The sequence below is a fragment of the Cryptomeria japonica genome, chromosome 2, assembly GCF_030272615.1.
Source record: "Cryptomeria japonica chromosome 2, Sugi_1.0, whole genome shotgun sequence".
Taxonomy (NCBI): Eukaryota; Viridiplantae; Streptophyta; class Pinopsida; order Cupressales; family Cupressaceae; genus Cryptomeria; species Cryptomeria japonica.
Genome location: NC_081406.1, coordinates 559,591,697 through 559,615,045, shown reverse-complemented (window position 1 = coordinate 559,615,045; position 23,349 = coordinate 559,591,697). Strand labels below are relative to the sequence as shown.

Below are 23,349 nucleotides of genomic sequence, written 5' to 3'. Positions count from 1 at the left end.
AGAGTCTTGCACGCTCGTATGAGCATTTCATCGAAACACTCAATATCACTTCCACTGACGTCGATTTGAAGTTTTCCGATCTTTGTAACAAGCTTTTATAGCAAGATCGGTGGCGACAACAGATTGGAAGTAGTACCAGTTCTCCCTCCACCGAGCAAGCGTTCTGTTCCAAATCTTCTGCTAAGAACAAAGGGAAGGTTCAATCTTCTCAGCCGAAAGGCTCTGGTTCTTCTTAGGACAGCAAGAAGAAGAAGAATGTTTAGTGCAATTATTGTCACAAATTTGGTCACATGAAGGCCGAGTGTCGAATTCGATTGGCTTCTGAACAAAAGAAGTAGGGAGGGTCTCAACGGAAAGCAAATGTCGTCGAACACTCTAATCAGAAAGAATTTGCTTTCTATGCTTTTTTGGCCAAGAGAATAACAGATCCAGTACACTCTTTTGCCTGGTATATTGATTTAGGAGCTTCGCGACATTTTACTCATCATCGGGATTGGTTCACGAAATTTGAACCATTTTCGGATTCAGTAATCTTCGGAGGAGGAGAAGAGTACACAGTTGCTGGTAAGGGCACTGTCCAGATTCACTCAGGGGGTAGAAATTTAATTTTTCTTGATGTCTACTATGTTCTAGGCATGGAACACAATCTCCTCCCCGTCAGTCAGATCATGAGGCATTCTCCTCAATTAGATGTTGTCTTCAGTTCATCCATTTGCAACATCGTTAATAGGGAGACTCGTACTACAATCGCTATGAGACTTGAAGATCATGGTTTGTAGAGACTTGCTGATTTCGGTGATTCTCAAGAGCATGCTTTGGTTGCTAGGAGTACATCCATCAGAACACTATGGCATCAACGTTATGGGCACTTAAATGTGCACTATCTCTCTCAGTTATATTGGGAGGGTTTGGTTGCTTGTCCACCTGAGATCCAACCTCAAAATCATTGAGGGTTTGATTGAAGGACCTTGGAGGCTCGCCAAGAATTACCATCCGAGAATGGTTTGGTTGCTGGTCCTTCAACTGGTTCACACTAATGTATGTGGGCCAATAAACACTCCATCTGTTACAGGTTGCAGGTACTTCTTGTTATTTGTTGATGATTTCAGTCATAAAATGTGGGTGTATTTTCTGAAAAATAAATCAGATGTGTTTAGTACATTTCAGCAATTAAGACCTTAGTTGAGAAAGAATCCGGTTCTCAGATTGTCACTCTAAGGTCAGATAATGGGGGGGAGTTTTGTTCCAATGACTTCTCTACATTTTGTGCTACACATGGCATTAACTGCTAACTCACCACACCATACACCCCTCAATAGAATGGTGTAGTTGAACGAAAAAATCGCACCATTATTGAAATGGCTCAATCTATGATAGAACATAGAAATGTTCCTAAGAAATATTGGGCTGAAGCAATTTACACTGCAGTCTAATTGCTAAATCGGTCACCTACACATGCCGTTAAGAAGATGACTCCTGAAGAAGCCTGGTCAGGATGCAAGCCAAAAGTGTGCCATTTGAAAGTCTTCGGTTCTACGGCTCATGTATGGATTCTAGACGCTAAGCATGCTAAGATGGATTCAAAGAGCCAAACACTTATGTTTATTGGTTACAATGACAACCACAAGTTCTACAGGTTGATTGATGTAGAGACAGATTGTCTCATTTTCAGTCGTGATGTTGTGGTTGATGAGACTACTGGTCCATTTATGCCTTCTACTACTCCTAGTCCTGCGACTCAATCTGTGAAAACTCCTGATGTTGGTGTTCGTCTTCCTCTTTGTTCCCATGATGGGAGGGCTTCAGAGCATTTTGACTTTGAAGATGAGGAATCTACCGATCCAACACCACCTGATTTTCCACAGTATTCGCATCCAGATGACTTTGTTCCAGAAACTCTAGAGGATGTTGTTCCTCCAATGCTAGATGTTGGTACTTTTACCCTTAGGCCTAAGTGGTGGGCCAAGACTATCGGAGATCTTCACGATGATGAGCTTATTGAGGGCAGATCCGCTCACAGAAAGAGAAAGCAACAAAATACAGTCAACTTTGCACTTATGGCCAACATTCACAGCACATCCATGAGCCCCAGACATATTCTGAGACTAAAGGCATTCTTGAGTGGGAAAAGGCTATGGAGATCGAATGCCATAGTCTTCTGAAGAATAACACTTGTGTTCTTTCTGATTTGCCTCCTGCGAAGAAACCTATCAACTGTAAATGGGTTTACAAAGTCAAGTATCATGCAGATGGTACTTTAGATAAGTACAAGGCCAAATTGGTTGCTCAGGGCTTTACACAACGGGAGGGCATTGACTATGAGGAGACTTTTGCTCCTACTGCCAAGATGAGTACTATTCGTCTTCTTCTTGCCATTGCAGCTCAGTTTGGATGGAAACTTCACCAGATGGACATTAAGAGTGCATTCCTCAATGGTGAGTTGCACAGAGAAGTTTATATGACTCAACCTTGTGGCTTCAAGGTTCTTGGTAAGGAACATTAGGTTTGCAGATTGGTAAAAGCCCTATATGGCTTGAAGCAAGCCCCTCAGGCTTGGTACTTCAAGATTGATCAGTATTTGGTTGAACATGGTTTTCAACGCAGTCCCTCCGACACTAATCTGTACGTCAAACTTTTTGGTGATGAGATCCTTTTTCTTGTTGTCTACGTGGATGACTTGATCATTACTGGAAATTCAGCACATTTGATTGTCGCAATCAAACAGGACTTGTGCCAAGCTTTTGACATGACAGATTTGGGGCTTCTCCATTATTGCTTAGGTGTCGAAGTGTGGCAGATTGATGACAGTATCTTAATTTCACAGTCCAAGTATGCCCACAGTTTGTTGGATATGTTTCGAATGCAGGATTGTAAACCTGCTTCCACACCTATGGAGAAAGGGCTGAAGTTATCAGCCAAGTTTGATTCACCTGCAGTAGATGAAACAAAATTCAGACAGTTAGTAGGCAGCCTCATCTATCTCACTGCCACTAGACTTGACATCAGTTCCGTTGTTAGCTACATCTCTCACTTCATGACAGCTCCAAAAGCTGATCATTGGATTGCTGTGAAGCAAGTGTTAAGATATGTGAAAGGCACTTCAGACTATGGCATTTTGTATACTAGGTGCAACGATCCAAAGCTGATTGGTTATACTGACTCAGATTGGGCAAGATCGGTGGATGACAAAAAATCCACTTCTGGGTACGTATTCAATTTGGGTATTGGTGCTGTCACTTGGAGCAGCAAGAAGCAACAGGCCGTGGCCCTTTCCTCGACCGAAGCTGAATACTGGGGAACAGTCAAGGCCGCATGTGAGGCAGTTTGGCCCCGAAGGATGCTCTCTGACATGCAGATGCCACAGACAGGTCCTTCTCCCTTGTATACTGATAATCAAGGGGTGCTCAAACTGGCCAAAATCCCAGTCTTCCATGAACGTACCAAGCATGTTGAACTTCATTGTCACTACATCCGCAAGCTGGTAGAAGATGGATCAGTTCAGTTGTAGTATGTTCCGACAGCGGATCAGACTGTGGATATTCTCACCAAGTCTCTGAGTCCGGATAAATTTGTAAAACTCAGGGGGCAACTTGGTGTTTTTAATAGATTGACCATTAAGGGAGGGTGTTAGAATAATAATTTCTTATTTTGTTAATGATCAACTTAGGTTGTTAGATTACATTAATGTATCTACAGTATTAGGTAGATAGAGGTAGGTAATATCATTAATTTCTACAGTGTTTTGTATTTCTATAAATTGTAATCATTACCAGTTAATATGAACTAAGATATTTTACCAGTGAATCTCATTTTCACAATTTTTTGCCTTCATAACTCTGAGTAATCTTGTCAAACAGTTTGCATACACCCCTTGAAAGGTACTAAACTGAAATCTTTTAAGTAGATTCTGATTTGTTTAGTGTTTTGTGGTTTGTTTTTGTGATTTAAAAATATAAATTTGTATTGAATGCATGCACAGAAAATAAGCAGTTCAACTAACATTTCCCAAACAAGAATAGCAGATTCTAAAAAGAGAGAAATGAATCGTCAAAATCTGACCTAATTTGATGGAAATAACATTTCACAGGTCTGGTTAACAATCTGCTATGATCTCTCTATTACCGCTGCAAATTGCACAAAAGGGTTACAAATATCAGTTCATAAACAATGGCAGCTATGAATACTGAGTTTTCAGCGGTCCCTTAAATGTATAACAGCCTCCAAAGGCAAAGGACCCCCTGAAGAAAAGAGCAGATTTAAATAAGAAGTATGGAAGAAATGTAGCAGCCAGCAAATCTCCGAACACAATCCATGTCCACACAATCTTTTTCAAAGCTCATGTGCAAGCTGAAGGAATCTCCAGGCTAAAGTTAGAGTACTAAACCCAAACACCAGAACAAGGGAAAGTCTCATGCCAAGACAAGGGTACAAAACCATGCCAAAGGTTGAAGATATTCTCATGCCATGAAATAGAGGTTAAAATCCCATGCCAAGCAAAGGTTATAAATAAGAATAATCCCACACCAAGGATAGATCTATCAATGTTGCCTTTGAATCCTTCAAATGATGAAGGAATATCTTTTGCAAACCTATTGCTGAAGATAAACACACAAATATCTCAACTTTGAAAGAACTGTGAAATATCTATAAGATATCTCCAACAAATACCAGCTAGAGTAGATCTTTTACCGTGGAAACTGATTTCCAAAGAGAGTTTTCGTCCTCCAAAGGCTTGAGATGAAACACGTTCCATCTTTTGAACCTAACAGAGTTTCTTCTTCTCAATCAAAGAGAAATATCAGAAAATAATAAACTTCAGCTTACTCCAAATGAGAGCCAAAACTCTATTATATAGAGTCTTAATGAGAAATTAGGGCAGCACCAAAATAGGGCAATTCAGAAATAATAAAATAATAATATTTGCCCTTTTTTTCTCATAAAATAACATTTAAATCTCTTATTTCTTTCTTTCCAATGTCCACTTCATCTCATAAAGTGAACTTAAATCATTACAAAGCTGAAAACCATACTCCAACTTAAGTTCTGAATCTTCTTCCGAATCCCATGCCTTGCTATTTTCACCAAGTGCAATGCTGCAGCCAGTATTTGTTCCATCATCCAACTGAAAAAAGGATTATCAATTATCTTCTCAACATCCATTTCAAGCAATGGTTTATCAATCGATACCGCAAACTGATTTTGCAGTGAAAGTGAATTGTTGCTATGAGAAATACCAAAATCAGAACTATCATTCCTCTCATCAATGACTCCATAGCTGTCCCAAATCTCCTATGCATCATCATTATCATTTTCAGCTGTATACTGTGGATCCAAATAATCAAAGTCCCTAAACATCTGCTCAAAGTCAGCCCCATGGAAAGATAAATCTGATTTTGTTTCAAGACCTTCATCAAAAGGAAATTCATCCCATGTAGGGTCTTCATCATATTTAGAAGCTAACACCGCCGGATCCCAAGTGTCAAGGAGCTCATCACCCTGTTCAGAAGAAATGTACTCACTGAACTCCTCATGAGTGGTAGACTCTGTGAAAGAGTTACTACCAAACTCACTAGCATTGTTTTATTATAAACACTCCTGTCCAAAGGCTCCGTATAACTATACAATATGCATCCATCTGGACCAACATCATTGGGAAATTTTAACTCAAACCCAAGGTGGTTGTTTTGTTCTTTTCTTCATGCAAAACCTCAGCCACAGTAGTTGCATGCATGATTAAAGAGTTATCACTGTTTTGTCTTTGGTTCTAACATCTTTTTTGAAGACTGTTCCTTATGTTTGGATTTTATCACTGTTTTAAGGTACCCATTGATGTCTAGGTCCTTCATAAGTTTGGGGAGTTCTTGCTTCAACTTAGAAATAGATTTGTGAGCAGTATTCATCTTTCCAATATTGTCATGCAACAATCAAGAGTGGTTTGAAAAATAAGCCACTGAAACTATCATGTAATTGAAGACCGGAATAAACAACCACAACCAACAGGCTGGCAGAAAATTGAAAGCTCAGATACTACTGTAATAAACCACCCTGTTTGCTACAAATTTTTAGCCTTCCCAATTCAGAGTAATTTTGTCAAACAGTTTGCATACACCCCTTGAAAGTTACTGAACTGAAATGTTTTGAGAACATTCTGGTGTGTTCAGTTGTTTACCTTCACTGTTTTGTGGTTTGGTTTTGTGTTTTAAACATGTAAAACTTAATTTTGAATGCATGCACAGAAAGTAACCAATTCCACTAACATTTCCCAAACAAAGAATAGCAGATTCTAAAAGACAGAACTGAAACTTTCAAATCTGACCTCCATTTGATGGAAATAATCTTGCAAGGTCTGATAACAATCTGATATGATCTCTATTACTGCTGCGAAAATGATTGCAGGAAAAGGGTTACAAATAACAGTTCATAAACAATGGCAGCTATGAATACTGAGTTTGCAGTGGTCCTTAAATGTATAGCAGCCTCCAAAGGCAAAGGACCCCTGAAGAAAAGAGCAGATTGAAATCAGAAGTATGGAAGAAATGAAGCAGCCAGCAAATCTCCAAACACAATCCACGTCCACACAATCTTTTCCAAAGCTTATGTCCAAGCTGAGGGAACCTCAACGCCAAAGTAAGAGGACTAAACCCCAACACCAGAACAAGGGAAAGTCTCATGCGAAGAACTAGGTCACAGAACCACCTGGAAGCTTGAAGATAGAGGTTAAAACCCTATACCAAGCAAGGGTCATAACTCCACATCAAAACTTATAGAAATTCCACACCAAGAAATAAGAATAATCCCACACTAAGGATAGATGTATCAATGTTGCCTCAGAATCCTTCAAATGATAAAGACATATCTTCTGCGAGCCTGTCACTGAAGGAAACACACAGATATCTCAAATCTGAAAGTACTGTGAAATACCTCTGAGGTACCTCCATCAAATACCAGTTGGGGTAGATGTTTCACCACTGAAACTGATTTCCAAAAATAGTTTTCTTTCTGAATTGGCTATCAATTACAAATATCTTGCTCATACGAGCATTTAGACCAATACAAGCTCCTTACGAGCAAAACACATTAGAAATCGCATATGGAAGGCCATGAGTCACTGCTTAGAAATCCACCTTTATTTAGAAACCACCTCCTATGGAAGACCAAGAGTCACAACTTAGAATTCCACTTTAGATGTCCTTATGGAAAATTGAACCGGGGCCTCCACAATAAGAACCCAATGTTTTAACCAGTGCTTGAGATTGTCATGCCCCTGCCCTTTATGACAGATTGTAGCCTTAATAGATGAAATTCAGATGTTGAATTAATGGAAATTCCTATGGCCGACCTTGTAAACTAACCTAGGTGATGAAATTTGTAAATTAGGCCCGACTGAAATTAAGAGAGCACCAATAGCCGACTTAATCAAAGGGAATTATTAGCAACAATTCTTCAAAGGAGAGCCTTACAAAGAAAAAGAATCAAAATCCTTCTGCGAGCCTTCTAGTCAGAAATTTGCTAGGAATAAATAATATTAAACATCATTCATCTCTAAGTGATGGTTTATTATTACTAAACAACAACCTTAGAATAGCAATGACTGGATGAAAAGGGTAGCATTTGCAAACAGGTGTATCTTTTCAATGCAAACAGGTGTATCTCTTCATGACCAAAAGGTATGACCCTTTCCACTATGATGGGTATAAAGGGAGGGGAGCATCATTTGAGGAAGGCATTGAATGAATGGAAATAGGCTTCATGACCAAAAGGTATGACCCTTTCCACTGTGATGGGTATAAAGGGAGGGGAGCATCATTTGAGGAAGGCATTGAATGAATGGAAATAGGCATTTGATGTATAATCAGAAATACAGATCTGTCTTGAATAATAAGGCATCGATTAGGAGACATGATCCTCTAAATAAATATCTCTTTTCAAAGAGATGTGTCTCCCCTTTATAATATGAAGGTATAAAGGGAATAGGGAATTAATATGCAAGACAGGGAATGGGAATAATCAGTACTTAAGATCATTAATAAAGGATCAATCAAGAGGATTGTCCATTGAATCGGGAAAGTCTGAAAAGTAACATTGTTTGAATTTCAGCAACTTAAGCAGATTTAGGAGGAATATATTATATACATAGATATAGAAGAAGGAACATATGTAAATCGCGAAGAAGAATATATGCAGATCTTAAATGGGATATATGCAGATTTGAAAAGCAGTAAAGGTAGGTTTGAAAAGTGAGAGATACGTGAAGATTAAATAAGAAGTGGAAGGATCAAAATCGTTGGAATAAGAATTCTGAGTCTGAGTTGAATTTAGAAAACAAGGCAGCCATCTATAATATTTAATAAAGTGATTGGAATCATATCTTGGATTAGTGAGATGCAGCAGTGCTGGTTCCCTCAATTAAGTAGCCACGCCAAGCTGATTAGCTTGTGGGCCAAGAGGTTGAATTAACTTGGTTGTTCGTTTTGCGCTCTTGGGATTAGTTGTGAGAAAGTACTATCTTGGCATCCTTCAATTAAGTAGCCCACCCCAAGTTGGTTAGTTTGTGGGCCAAGGGGTTGAATTGTTGGTTGGTTGTTCGGTGCTCTTGGGTTTAATTGTGAGGAAAGTCTCCATGCATCCTACCAGGCCTCCTTAAATTCCTGCTACGATTGAGTATTTGAAATATGCTAAGAATTGAATTCAATGCATTTAGGATACTATGCTTTTCAATAAGAATTATTTGTATATGACCATAGATCCTTGATATTAATGTTTGATATTAATTGATTACAAATTTCTCTAAATTGAATTGCAAATTATGTACTAGAACACTATTTGTAAATGAATTGTATTTTGGGCAAAATCAGGAATATCCCCAAAAGGGGACATTACAGAGATTAGCCACATTCAATCTCTTGAACCCCAACAAAGTTTCTTCTTCTCAATCAAAGAGAAATATCAGAAAAGAATAAACTTCAGCATACTCCAAATGACAGCAAAAGCTCTATCATATAGAGTCTCAATGAGAAATTAGGGCAACACCAGAATATGGCAACTCAAAAATAATAAAATAATAACCTTTGCCCTTTTTGTTCATAAAATATCATAGACCAATTCATGAGAATAAAGGGATTTTGGAAAAAATGCTATACATGATTATAATTAGTGTTCCAAATGGATGCAACTCTCCACGACCCTCCTCCCTGCACCCCATGTTTTCGCAATGGGTACGTTCTTGTGACATGGGGATTTGGAGGGGATGTCCTCCTACCATTCCACCAGTGCTGCTCAATACATGGGGATGTTTTCAAGACTTTCCCTGGTTTGGGGACAGCTTGGGGGCTCTGGGATGTCCTTGAGATGTCCAAGCGACTCCTAGGCGTCCTCCATTGCATGGAAATGAAAAAGTGAATAATTTTCAAAAATCAAAGTGTTGTTGATCTCATGTCACAAACCTTATCTCTAATGTTCTATGGGCCCCGCCCAAATTATAAGCACTCACAAAAAACATATTAATAGGCATCTTGTTGGATTATTTTGTCTTTGGTGTCAAGCAGCTGTGTCATTAATAAGAGCAGAAATGAATGCGAAGATGAAGGTGTTTCTCGAGTTGACATTATTGCTTCCTAAGAGTAGAAGAATTAAATCTCAAGGCAGAATATTAATGAAAATCCTATGTGGAAGTTTGCCTTTGTTTAAGGGTAATTATGTTAATATTTTATTAATACAATCATGGGATAGCAAGTGGGCTGACCTCTTTGACTAGCAGAATTTAATTTAATAATTTGTGTGTGCCCCATCCAATTGGGCCGACCACTTTATTACAAGTGCCCAAGTTTTGGGAAAGAGTTTCAATATTAAAAATAATAAATATTAATTTGCTGATGGCCAACCTTGGTGAAGTGAATCAAATGACCATGCTGGCTGACCTGGATGAAGAGGTACTGCTGGCTTGAAGAGGCATTTTTTGGATATAAATAGAGGAGATTTGGAGGTCATTTAACCGTAAATTCAATTGCAAAATTGGTCTGATTTGGAGCAGATTTACTGGTGTAGGAAAGGGAAAAAGAAAAAGGTTATTGCAGAATTTATTTCTCAAATATTTGAGCAGGTTTATGGGACTTCATTAATGTCATTTGTGAAGTAACATTGGAGTGAACTCATGCTAGATTTGTGAGGGAAGATCATTGGAGATTCATGTGAAGTTAGTGCAGATTTGTGAGCATATTTTGAATATCATATTGCAGATCTGGGTGGAGATTTGAGAGCAGAAGTTCAAGGCAGATTTGTGTGAAGGAGTGAGCAGATTTTGTTGAAGACCTTGAAGGGAATTAGGGTAGATCCAACAACATTATAATTGCTTTGCATTTTGAAGGTACGCCTTCTACTTTATGAGATCTGGAGGTTGGAGCCCCTCACTCAAAGAGATTTGTGTTTCTTGCTGAGTTGGTGCTCAGCAAAAAGGATTGGTATCTCTCGTGGGTTGGTTTTGATGCGGTTTTCTCCCACAAGGGTTTCCACACAAAATTGTGTGTGCATCTTTTGCTCTCCATTGTTAGGTCTTACTTGTGTGGGTGCTTTTGATTATTGCTCTATGATTGCTAAAGTGTAATAAGTGAAAATTGGTGTACACTGATTCACGCCTGCTCCCCCCCACCTCCTCCACCCTTAGTATAAGTGTGTGTGTTTACCTTCACATCTAATTGCGGACATTTCTTTGTCTTCTTCACCTATTTTGCATTTTACTCTCCCTCAGGAATTCCTCATTGCATGATTCATCTGTCATCGTCATATGAGTATACATCTGATAAGTTTCAAATCATTGAGAGAAGAAAAACTGTTGGCTATAAAAGAATAAAGGGCTGAAACTGGGAGCAAGCCTTAATATTTATCATGCAATTAGGGACAGACATCCTCAAAAATCACTATGAAAGAGTACTATCTTGTGATGTCAATGGGATAAGGCTCAGAACAAAACAGTTATATCCTTGATTTTTCTCTGAGATTGAAAAGCATTGGAGAACACTCAGACAACTTGAGTTGGTAAATGGCAACCTTTCAGGAAACTTGCATACTTCTTGAAGTAAGGAAAAACACAAAATTAATTCTTAAGGAATACTACAATTGCCAACTAGAATAATGTAAATCTGAATATCATGCATTAAATTGATTATGGCTTTCAGAAACTATCACAGCATGAGTATTTTCTATTCATGGAAGTTAAGCAAACAGTGATGACTTATTTATGGAAGTAACACCTGTAGAGTTTGATGAACTAAGAAATAAATTTAATAATTATTTCCCAGAATAAGCATGCTGGTCAAGATTTGTCAAGTAGTGTTGATAACCATATGCATATCAAAGGCAAAACTGATAGGGGTATTGGGATTGCAATTTTCTAGGTATAGATTGTATAAGGCTAAGATATGATTTTATATAGTTACCAAAACCATTAATATTCACCTATCAAATGCAAAATTGATAGGGGTATCAGGATTGCAATTTTCTACGTAAGGGATGGTATAAGGCTAAGATATAATTATATGTTGTTACCGAAACCATTAAGCGCTTTGAGGATATGACATATTTATCTTGTCCAAAAACTGGTCCTATCCTACTGAGGACAAAAACATAATTGCTTAGTATGGTAGATCCAGAGATTATACAATTGAAACTAGTCTATTCTGAAACTTGATATGGAGAATATGAAACCAAAATGTATGAATAGAATGCAAAAGTTTGTTGCCTATATTCTAGATTTTGCATAATTTGACTGCCAATAATGAAAAAGATATTTAGGCATGGATTTGGAAAGAGATGTTGCAGCCTTATGGATAGAAATATGAAACTCTTAAGATAACTATGAATTATAAAATTATTAATGACACTAAATGATCATATATGGAAGTTATAAACTAGGAATGTAATTTAAGACACATAAACAGCATGTCTAATTTTCAATACTATTCACGCTTCAAATTGTCAGGGTTCGTCCTAACATTTGTTTGACCTGTTTGATGCTTGATTTCAAGATATGACTATCATTTCTCTATTGGAGTTACTTTTGGGTTGAACTTGTAGCCATGAGGATGCCAGATGAATATCTTTTTTGTGTGCTTTCATATCTCTTGCAGCAGAAAGTTTATATTACACATTTTCTCGTAAGTAGTGCAAGATAGATGAATGATACACTTAATTTCTATACGTATAAACTTCATGAAAGATTGCTGCTGCTGATAAGTTCTCATACATTGTCAGTTTGTTGACATTGTAAGTATGCTCTATCAATGTAACTGCTGTGTGCATGAGGCTTATGCCTGTTCACATGTGCTTGCTTTATTTTTTGAAAAAAAATTGTGTTTTGCTTTGGAAGATTGAAAAGTAATTCAAGATCCAATAAGCTTTTGTGTTATTAACTTATTTCTATTTAGTTGTGTATTATTTGCACTTTTGGGAAATGCATCTTCCTCTTCTATTTTGAGACTTTTTATTTCACTCAAGATACATAGTACTGTAATGATAAGTATTTCCAGTTAAAATATAAGTTTGATAAATTTGATGTTCTTGACAGATGATTTTGCGGTAACTGTGACAAAGGATGACCAGGATCTGCATTCAAATCCTCCGTCAGGCATATCATCATTGAATGAGAAAGAAAATAAAAATGTTTCTTATAATATGATAATAAAAGCTACTGATAGTGGTGAGAAAGAGGAGGTAATGCCTATGAATGTAGCCCACATGGATTTTTCACAATCAGAGCTTCAGGGGAAAGAAGGTTACTACTTTCCCTTTCCTTGTTTGATTTTTGGTAATGCAGAATGTAATGTTTATGGTAAATGAAGATTTTATTTAGTGTTTATCCTTTTAGTCTCATAGTATTTACCGTTGGGAACTCTGGACTATGCTTTAAATGAATTTTTTTTGTCTACCGGAAAATATTGTATCTAGTTTTCGTGGCTTGGATTAGACTAATCTTGCTAATGTTTTGAAGAATATGCTTCTCATCTTATTGTAGAATGTAGTTAATTTGATATGCTCTTACAGGTTTGTAGTTTTAGTATTGTTTCTAGTTCTTTCTTGTCTGTATTTTCAGATTGGAGGCATTCATTTTCCTTGTCAACACCTTTTTGGGTGTTGACAAGTGGATGCTTAGGTGTATACTCCTTTTTGGTTTTTATATTGAATGTTGGCATTGGGGAAAATATGAGAAAATTGTTGAGGATATGTTGGAACTCTTTCAAAACCTCATTGTAGACATCAATGTGTAGAAATTATCATTTTATTGTGATCTTGTTTGAGTTAATATTTGAGTGGTACTAGACTTTTGGATAGGTATTTGATATCTAGTTTGTATATTGATTGTCTAAAACCCTTACATTTGGTATCAAAACTTGGTTTAGTTCAACTTGAAAGAGTGGACACTATTTGGGTAATGAATTTTAGTTTTAGTGTGAGATGTATTTAGAAAAGTCTGCAGGTATAATTTAGATGGCAAAAACATCTTGGTGAATGTAGAGTGAAAAGTTTAATGGCTCAAAATTTTGAGCTATGGAAGTTTAAATGAAAGGTTTGTTAGCCCAGAGTTTACTCAGGGTTGTTTCTAGGTAGAAACCATGTAGTATGTTTGTTGTAGATTGGGTAAACTTATTACAAATATGGAACATAAACAATCAATTTAAGAAATAAGATACAAAAGCATCCTTATATAAGATTACAAACATGTTATTTAAATTGGATAAGAGTGATAACGAAGAAGATAAGATTGTAAGAATTTGTCAAAAATAGCCAAGATCAAGAGTTCAATGAATAGCACAATAAGAGAGACAAAATATTGATAAGAATAAACTGTATTCTAATCAAGATGCAAAATACCATCAACTGGATTATAAAAAATTACATACAATGAAGATGAGCCTCTTTATAAAGGCAAGGTCATATGGATATGTGAGCACACAATCATGACATGTGGCTCAATGAGAAACAAGGGTAGGTGAGGGTAGGTAGGAGAAATAATAAAGTATCTCACAAAAGGTGGATCACCCACTGAAGGTGGAATGAAACAACAAGATAAGACCACAAAAGGTGGAATTTCTCCTACAAACAACTTCACTATGTGCACACTTCCCTAAGTGTCTCATATGCAAACTACTATGAAATTTATAACCCTAAGTCAACTTAAGTAAAGTGTAATTATGAGACGTAATTTACACCAACACCCCCCCTTAAGTGCAACTTAGGGGAATGTAGACTTAAGCTAACAATGCAAGATGGGTCTTGACTACTAGGCAATGTTAGGTACCCATGTACAAGTGCAATACAATAGTCACAAACGGAGAAAGGGAGAAAACCACGTGGAAAAAACTCCCCCCCCCAAAAAAAAGAGATGAAAATATACAAGAATTCTCAAGGAAGAATGAGAAGGACAATACCCAATGTGAGGAAAAAGTACCCCCATAAGAGAGAAGATGAGAGACCAAGTAGCCCCCCCTCAATGTAGAATGTGCACCGATGGTAGAAGCTCAAAACTGAATGAAGAAGCTGCTCCATGATTATCGAACAACGTTCCAACCCTTAGGAAGAAACAAAAGAAGAGGTGTATCCATGAAGTCTCCCCAATCATGAAGGGAAGATGTAGGAAAAAAACTCAAGATGGGTGGAGTCTCTGAAAATTGCTCAAGTGTGCCCATGTTGATGCTGAAAGTTGCCCCTTCCAAATCAAGTGTACCAGTCCACACTGCTGAAAAGGACAATCCAAGATCTAGTGAAGATGAATGGAGAACATGATCCAAAGACTCAAGTGTCTCCACTAAGGATAAAGAGACCTCCTCCAAATGCTGTACATAAGTATCCACAATCATGTCAACCTCGAAAGAATGATCATGTAGAGAATGAACAAGAGGGCCAGAGAGTTTCCTCGCAACAACTGAAGAAGGATCATCTTCATCAAAGAGAAGATGAATATCATCAATAATGTCTCCCAAATCTGCAATGTGGGATTCCACAAACAAAGCTGCAATGTCTGTCAAATAGTCATTTTAAGAAACTGAATTTGGAAGACAAGGTATATCTTGCTGCATTGAATCACAAGAAATCCAAACTGTAGCAACATCTGCATCAACGGGTGCAATAGTAGATGTGATATCACTAGGAGGAGATGAAATGCTAGTTTCATGAACTGGGCCACATGTGAGAACACCAAAGTTCAAATACCCAAAGTTCTCCTCCATATCAGAATCCACACAATAATTGTGATCATCACGTGAAGAATCAACCTCATCAATAGGACCAAAATCTGAAAAGGAGTACAACCGAGATGCATGATCCACCACCTTAGTTGCAATGATAGCTCTAGTCTCCAAGTCTCTAATGATAACTGAATTAGGTGTGAACTCTACAGTCTTCCTTCTTGCCCCATGAGTGATTTGATAGATGGAAAGAAGATTGTTTGTCAAATGAGGTATACACAACACATCATCGAAGGAGTTATCCCCAATAGCAATAGATCCTTTCCCAATCACATTCATGAATTTGAGATCAAATGAAGAGAACATAGATTGCAAGGCTCAAATGAAGAAAACATTCATGTATCGGTGGCATGCTGCAAGGCTCAAATGAAGAGAACATAGATTGCGAAAATGCCATATGATGAGAAGCTACCGAATCAAGAAGCCATCTCCTTGAATCATGACTTGTAGTGTAGCACAAAGAGCTTGTCCTTTACTTGTCCCAAAAGTGTGATCGTTTCCTTTATCAAATTCCTTTTCTTTGGAAGAAGAAGTTGAAGTAGACATTCTAGAAGGAAAATTGATTCTATTCTTAAGAAGATTTTTCAATTCATCAAATGTCCTTGTAACAATGGTGTTCATCATGTCCCGACTTCTTGCAATATGCACAAAAAAGCTTCTCCTTAGGTTAGGATGTAGAATCACCTTATTGTGGAGAGGATGATTGTGCTCTATCTTGTTGTGGCTTTGGCTTAGATTGCTTTTGGTTCTTGCCTTTTCCTTGATTGCTTTGATTCCCTTTATTAGCCACCAAAACTTGAGACTTTGAAGACTTGAGAATCCCTGTCTTGTTCAACTTTGATTGCTCATGTATCAACATCTCTGTGAATGCATCAAATGATTGTGGAGTGTATGAGGCACCTTGAGTCAACCGATGGGTGTGAAAGCTAGAAACAAAGGCTGCATACTTTGATGGAAGCTTGTCCAACAAATTGTAAACCAATTGAGCATCCTTCTTGTCAATGCCACAATCCTTAGGCTTTGCTCTTAGATCATTTGCTTTCGTGACATAATCTTGGATTGTATCAAAATCCTTGGGATCCAACAATGTCAGTTTATTGTCAAGCTTGTAGCCCCTAATCTCATCAACTTGACCATACAATTTCTCATAGATATCCCAAGCATCCTCGACGTTAGTACATTTCTCAATGTGAAAAATGAGGATATCTAATACCAGCGTTCCACGGGGATGCGCCCCCCCCCCCTTTTGGCCGCGTCTCCGAGACGGGGACGTCTCCGGGACGGGGGGACAGGGATGCTGCCCCCAAACCCCTGTTGAAAAATATAGGGGGAAATCGCGCCGATAGAAGTAGGGAAAATCTAACCTCCGAGTCTGATTAGGCTCCATATAACAACACAACTTCGAAATCTTGGTATTTAGATTTAGTATTTCAAATTTCCTATAGTCTCATTTGAAATGTAATTCTTATACTGTAATACATCTTTTCAAAACTAGTTTTCAAGTACTATATGTATATGTATAACTTTATCAGCGCCACCCCCTCGCCGTCGTCCCCCCGCCGTCCCCAAACTTAGGCCCTTGGTCCCCCCGTCCCCAACGCTCGTGGAACACTGTCTGATACATACTTTCTCAAAGTTCCAAGAGCCATAGAACTTTTAGTGAGCCATTCCAATTGAGCATTAGGATCAGTTGGTGCTGTAATCGTTCCATTATGTAATGAATGAGTCCTTCCATTAATTTACTCCATGCTTTAATTTTCCATGATGCATAATTATGTGGAGTTAAAAGTGGAAATTTAGGAGAACCCATAGCATCAAAATGAAAGAGCACAAGATAGAGAGGCACAATCACACAAGACAACCCCCCCAAATTCACTCAATCAAAAAACCACCCTCTCCCCCCCCTCTCCCTCACCCCCAAATGATGATTTAACACTTACGCGTGGCAGCTATCTGCTCTGCATGGTGATGGTGGGAGCCGAGGTGTAGTGCAGGCGGTTGTCGGAAGTGGCCCATGGGAGAGCAGCGGCCCATGGGAACCGGTGGCAACGTGGTGAGCGGAGGTGGTGGGTGGATGATAGAAGCGGTCGTTGGAAAGTACAATCGGAGGTAGGGTCAAAGTCGCCGGCCTTTGCAACATTAGAATGTGGGGGTAAACAACCCCCCCGAAAAAAGTATATATATTTTTTTGATTCTAATTTTTGAAAAACTGCGAAAAAAAATATTGAATTTTAAATTTTTTTGCAGAAAATTTAAATATTTTGTTTTGAAAAATCGTATTGTACGACCCGAATTGGGAAATTTTTCCCTCCAAAGCCCCAAAATTGACTTTCACCCAAACTAGGCAAATTTATACTCAAAAAATTCATGGAAATGGCTTCCCAGATGCAATGGTGAGGTCGAAATTAACGTAGGATGCTTCCAAAATACGCTGCACCCCAGATCCAAAAGTTGAACGCACCAAGATCTCTTCAAAACGATTGCTCAGTGAAGCCCCAATGGCTTTGATACCATGTGAGAACTTTTCAAAAATAGCCAAGATCAAGAGCTGAATGAATCTCACAATAAGAGACACAAAAAATTGATAAGAATAAACTGTATTCTAATCGAGATGCAAAATACCATCAACTAGATTATCAAAAATTACATACAATGAAGATGAGCCTGCTTATAAAGGCAAAGCCATATGGATATGTGAGCACACAACATGATATGTGGCTCAATGAGAAACAAGGTTAGGTGAGGGTAGGTAGGAGAAATAATAAAGTATTCCATAAGAGGTGGATCACCCACCAAAGGTGGAATGAAATAGCAAGATAAGACCACAAAAGGTCGAATTTCTCCTACAAGCAACTTCCCTATGTGCACACTTCCCTAAGTATCTCATATGCAAACTACTATGAAATGCATTACCCTAAGTCAACTTAAGTAAAGTGTAATTATGAGACATAATTTACAACAATGAAGATCGACAACTAGTAAAGCAAAAAGCAGTTATCTAAAGTTCATAAATACAAAACACAAAAATGTTACATCTTACCCAATTTAAGAAATAAGGAGCAAAAGTCTCCTCATATAATATTACATCTTACCGAAAGAGGATAAGAGTGACAACTAAGAGGATAAAATTGACAACTAATAAAACAAAAAGCAATAACCTAAAGTCAACCAGACTTTATCAAAGAATATTCATAAAGTATATACTAAAATCTAATTGACTATTTAAAATAAAATATTACTTTGATACCCTTTGTTAATGGTTAATTCTACTAACTACACCAAGCTCATCTTGAAGTTTCACAGATTTGTTAGGACCCAAAGGCTTGGTAAGGATGTCTACAGCTTGATCTTCTAAGGGACAAAATGGGTTCACCTAGTGTATTGTTTAGGCACCCTTAATTCCTTGGGCATACCTGGTGCAAAACAAGAACTATTTTGTACCCATATGGGGGCATTGGGCTGATATGAATGATATAGTAATGTAGCTGACAATTGATCTTTTGATGTCCTTGATCTTGAGTAAATGCTTTCTCATCCATAGTGATTGAGAAAAGCACATTCTTCAAAAAGGACCTCTCCTTATTTGAAGTCTCATGAAGTTCTCATGGATGCTTCCAAATTTCAGCTGCATTCGTCTGTTTTTGGACTTTAAGAAGCATGGCATTTGTCACTGATAATTTGATCAATGTGAATAATTCTTTATCATTTTCATGAAACTTGTCTTGGGTTTTACCTGCAATTGCTGGCCAGATGCTGAGATTGAGGATGATCTTTTCAATCCATTTGTACTCGAAAATTGTGAGCATTCATTGCTTCCAGGTGCTGTAATTCTTACCAGTAAGATGTTGGCTGCCTTCCAACATGATGTTGGGTAAAGAGGCCATCTTCCCTCCTGTGAGTTGTAATCATCTATTAAGAGTAGAAAAACCCTCTAGGCACACTATTGTAGGAAACCCTAGAAGATTATAAAACCCTTGATTTACAAATACTAAATTTCCACTAATTAAAAAAATGAAAATACTTTAACACACCCACTTTTTTGTAAAAAACATCAAAAACTCCTTTTCCAACCACAATAAAAAATAAACTTGGTACCAAAAACCTAACCGTCATATCTTTAATGTTGTAAAAAAACTGTAAAAAATGTTGTGGTTACAGAAACCCTAGGGTGCTGAAGAAAAACTCACAATTTTGTTGAAAAAATTGTAAAAAAATTCTAAAAACATAGGCATGGTTTTATAGAAAACAACCACGATTTTATTAAAAAAATGCCAAATATCTGAAGTGAAACCCTAGCCGCTGTGATTTGTAAACATGTGAACCTGAAAAAAAGCATTTAATAATCTTCCACTTGTGGCCTCTTAGAGACGACCCATAAAATGAAGGATAGAAATCTGCTTAAAAGTCCCGTTTCCACAAAGATGCAGATTAAAAAATGCCCAAAAACACAAAAGATGTGATTTTTCTTTGGCATTGAGGCCTTGTCCTTGTTTTGCAAGAAAATGAACAATCCACGTGATTTTAAAATTGTGACTTAAAAAACAGAAACAGTTTTTGTGCTTTGGTCGTGGGAAAAAATTGTGATTTTTACCGAATATCAGATATGATTAATAAATCTCAGAAAAAATCCACTGCAGAAAAAAATGCCATTTTCAAAAAAATAAATCTGCTATTTAAATAGGAAAAAAGTGGTTTAAATATCCGTGAATTTTTTGTCTGTAGTTGATTCTATACAATTCTTTATGCACTTTTGTGTCTCTTTCCTGTGTTACAAGCATTCCTCAAATCTTCACTATCGGCAGCAGCCCTTAGATCTTCATGGGTTTACCAATCCCGAAGTTTGACTTGGGCTTTGATACCATATCACAAATACAAAACACAGAAAGATGACCAAGACTATATAAAAAGTCAGTGAAAGAGGATAAGACTGACAACTAATAAAGCAAAAGGCTATTAGCTAAACGTTTAAGTTGAGGATACTACAATTAAACTTTGGATGAAGTTGGGAACTTTTTATCAAACTAAGTCATTGTGAACAAGCTTTTTTACAAAAGTTGTACTTTCTGAGAATGGGAGATGGTAATTCTATTGGATATTTGAACACCTTCAATATTGTTATCAAAATGGATGAGAACTAGTGTACTACTTTGCCATGTTTGTCACTAGATTCAGGAAATAACTTGGTCATGATAATGAGTTTATCTCTTCTAATTTGATGCTTGCAATTGTTGCCTCCTTATTAGAAGAAACGAGGGGAACAACTTCTAAATCCAGTTACGATGCTTTGGTCATCAGAGGTAGGTCTAATTAAAAAGGCAAGAAGAAGAAATGAGCCAAGAAGATCCAAGCTTGAGGGAAGATCTAAGTCTCTTGTCAGATCCAACGTTAAGCATTGGAAATGGTTTTAATGTGTATGAAAAGATATAATGGAGGACACGTCTTTTGGTTGATAATTTGTCTTAGAAAAGTATTGGCTATGGAAAGGTCAAGCTTGTTCTTTCAAATGGAAAAGTGAAAATCCATTTGGTGTATTGCACATCGTTGGTTTGGCAAGGAACTTGGTTTTATTAAGCAGAATGAATGATTCCGGAGTGCATGCCATCTTTTATTAAGGAATGTTGTAGGAAGTTTCATATTACTATCGACAAAGAGAGTTCATCTATAACCTTCTTTGTAGTGGACTGTAGTGAGGTCATAACATATTATGCTGATTAACATGTGATGATGTTGTGATAGTAGTTGCGGTGCATCATACATGGCTTGTCTACATATTGTGGTGCTGTCACAGTCACTGCAAGTAATTTAAAAGAATTGTCAACCACAGATATGTTCAGTACTTGCTGGAAGCATGATCAGTGATGTGGGTGCCTTTTTGGTAGAAGTAGTGAATATGCTGCATGATTTGAGGGCTAGATAATGCCTTTCATGATGATACAAGGTATCCTAAGCTGTCTGAATTGAAATTATGTTTGTATGTACTATCACAAATAAGAAGCTAGCAGTGGTGGTTATATTGGAAACATATTGATACTGACAGTTTAAAGGATGTATCTAATAATTCATATTGTGCAGCAGTGAAAATGTTGTCGTATATAGCTATGGGAGTAATCCTTTGGCAGCCGACATTATCCAAATAAGCATTTAGCCTTTCGGTTATGCTCATTTGTATCTTGCGATTATTCCTTTTATATATGAGCCGACCCTATTAACTAGAGTGCTCCATATATGTTTGAATGTACATTAATTATGGAAGCCGACTTTATGAACCACCGCCACCCCTTAATGAAGAGTCATTTTGGTTTGAAGGGTGCTGACTCTTGATGAAGGGGCACCATCGCTGGATATAAAGAGAGATCGATTCTCTCACCTTTAGCACATGAAATTACACACTAAGCAGATCGAATATACACATAGCAGATTGGACTCCTAAGACAGATTGTATATCTCCATCAACAGTTCCTAGCTCCTCTACAGCAGTCCGTGGTTCATCTTGTGATTATCAATTCATTCATTCCTAATTCGATCATCATGAGCAGAGTAGACGTTCACATGTTCTCAGGAAGGAGTTTGCCATCTTCAACAGATCGTTTCTTCATCTATTGCTTGAGTGTCTTTGCATCTTAGAGGTGCCTTATTTATTGTATCAAACTAGCTTTGTGTGTGGCCTGATTGTATAGCAGTTTTCTGCTCTTATTCTGCACTTTCTAATATATGAAGAGATATATTACTGCTGGGTTTTTCTCCCTTGAGTAGGAGGGTTTTCCCAGGATAAATGATGTGTTCTTTGCTCACTGTGTTGTACTATTTTCTGCTTATTCGTTAATCTGATCATAATGACAACAAAAAAAGTTTATGAAAGATCCCCAGCCAGTCTATACTGCATTTTTTCTGATTTTAACGTTGCTGATTGAAGGTTTTAGGATAGTTTTTCTGAGGTTTTTGCTTGGGTTTTGTTACCAATGATTGGGAAACAATACTTTTGAACTCAAAATGCAGAAATATAAATGACTGATAAATAAATTCAAAGTTTTGATATTTGGAACAGCAAGATAATAATTTTCAGAATTAAGAAAACTAATTGACCACAGCAACTATTTGCATACCAGGAGTCCAACGCTCAACCGAGAGAGGATTTCATTGTTGAATTATCAAGGGAACACAATCTATAAGCTCCCAACTAACGAAGATGACTCCAAATGGCTCTATTTGCTTCCACAATAATTATTGAAAACAAATACTGAAATAAACTGGGGAACTACTAAAGCCCCACACTTGGCCTCTAGGCAAAATTATTCAGTTTATTGGCAAAACCAACAATATGGATCAAAATTAACCCCTTTAGCCCGTTGAGGTTACCAAATCACTGTTGGAATATGCTGACTATAAAGCTTGCAGGAGATCCAAGCCCTTTTTTCGACTGGTACAACTATGATATGCAACCTGGAGCCTACTAGATGGTATGGCCAGCTATGGAAGACATACGACTGGCTCTAGGAATGAAGTGGCTGCCCTAGGGTGATTCCAAACCCTCCAAAATTTACAACATAACTTTGAAATTTGCTGAAAGAAATGTTTTCTTAAGCACCAACAAAAACCCTTTGGGGATTCCTTTCAACAGTGAGCCGGGGTTTCGTTCAATTCTCCTATCTCCATGGAGTTTTCGTTCCCAAAAGTTTGATTTGTTGCTAAAATTCATCTCCAAAGCTCAAATCCCAATCACCTGTCGTAAAAATGAATTGCAAGATGTTCAAAACTGAAACTCAAATGTTACTTTATGCTTCCTCAAAAGCCAATGCCCTAATTAGGGTTTTTCCCACACACTTTAATTAATTAAAAATTCATTTTAAATAAAATTATGCTCCTCCCAAAGTTGCCATCCAAATCATGGGCTTTTTATTAAATTCATAAAGTCAAATTTAATAAAATATAACTCCTCAAGGTTGGGCGTTGGAAAATGGGTCCCTTATGCCATTATTAACAATCAAATTTTATTCGTGACTAACACCCTTTCAATGACCCTCTTTTAAAACAACGTTATCTTAACTAGGACAAGGGGTCCTTTTATTACTTTAATAATTTATTATAAAGTGACATTATTAATCATATTATTTTA

At 37.3% G+C, this 23,349-nt stretch overlaps 1 protein-coding gene across 3 annotated transcripts in view; it reads left to right on the top strand.

Annotated features, from left to right (window-relative positions):
- LOC131038054 (uncharacterized) overlaps positions 1 to 23,349 on the top strand; it is a 64,270-nt gene that overhangs the window by 11,440 nt on the left and 29,481 nt on the right. For all 3 annotated transcript variants that reach the window (XM_057970347.2, XM_057970346.2, XM_057970348.2), the window contains exon 3: positions 12,560 to 12,766. In XM_057970347.2, the coding sequence (XP_057826330.2) occupies positions 12,560 to 12,766 (207 nt within the window). The remainder of the gene's footprint in view (positions 1 to 12,559; positions 12,767 to 23,349) is intronic.